Source organism: Plasmopara halstedii, assembly GCF_900000015.1.
Source record: "Plasmopara halstedii genome assembly, contig: Scaffold_208, whole genome shotgun sequence".
NCBI lineage: Eukaryota > Oomycota > Peronosporomycetes > Peronosporales > Peronosporaceae > Plasmopara > Plasmopara halstedii.
In genome coordinates this window covers 111,704-112,376 of record NW_020187129.1, presented here as the reverse complement: position 1 = coordinate 112,376, position 673 = coordinate 111,704, and the positions used below count along the sequence as shown (strand labels likewise).

The 673-nt window shown below is 49.9% G+C and overlaps 1 protein-coding gene across 1 annotated transcript; it reads left to right on the top strand.

Moving 5' to 3' along the window:
- Nucleotides 1–154: 154 nt before the first annotated feature.
- Nucleotides 155–586, top strand: PHALS_03013 (uncharacterized protein; the record flags this gene model as incomplete). Its single annotated transcript, XM_024721100.1, has 2 exons — nt 155–418; nt 497–586. The coding sequence occupies 2 exons, from the start codon at nt 155–157 to the stop codon at nt 584–586; spliced, it is 354 nt and encodes a 117-aa protein (XP_024572833.1).
- Nucleotides 587–673: the final 87 nt, after the last annotated feature.

Below are 673 nucleotides of genomic sequence, written 5' to 3'. Positions count from 1 at the left end.
CGCCCTGCAAGCTGCACTACTTCGCGCCAACGTTTGGCACAATTCGCACCCGTTGTTGTAGTTGCAACTTCAAGAGGGCAAGTCGTGCTCACTTATGCGAGAAGCCGATCGAAGCAGAGTATCGTCTTGTGTTCGCAGCTTGCACCGGTTGCCGATGTCTGAGGGATTTTTTTGTGGATCGTGGCCAACTGCTACCGAGTTTGTGAATCGATTTATACATGGTCTGCTAGCTATGGAGCTTCGGGGCAGTATCCCTCACCTACTGTGTCTCTGTCGAGATTTGACTGCTATAATACGTTCAATTGTGGGCGCACAGGGAGTTCTGCACGGCCCTGTCCAATTTGGAGATTTAACTCCACCTGTAGGCTTCGTTTCCGACGGAGTTGTTCACAGGTTTCCTGAACTATCCACGCGAGACGTGAGAGGGCTGCTTAGTAACACGACGTTCAATTTGCGGGATCACCCAATTTCCCATCATTGCGACGAGCTTTCCTAGTCCACACTATCTACCATTGTCCAAGCATTTAAGGAGCTTAGGCAAATAGCCCTTCCCGTGTATTCAGATCTCCAATTTCGTCTGGCTTAGAAACTTTTACCGACGCGCTCCCGTTTCGGGTTCCTACAACGTTCTTCTCCAACCGCTCTTAATTGCGGTTATGGCTGTACCAATGTC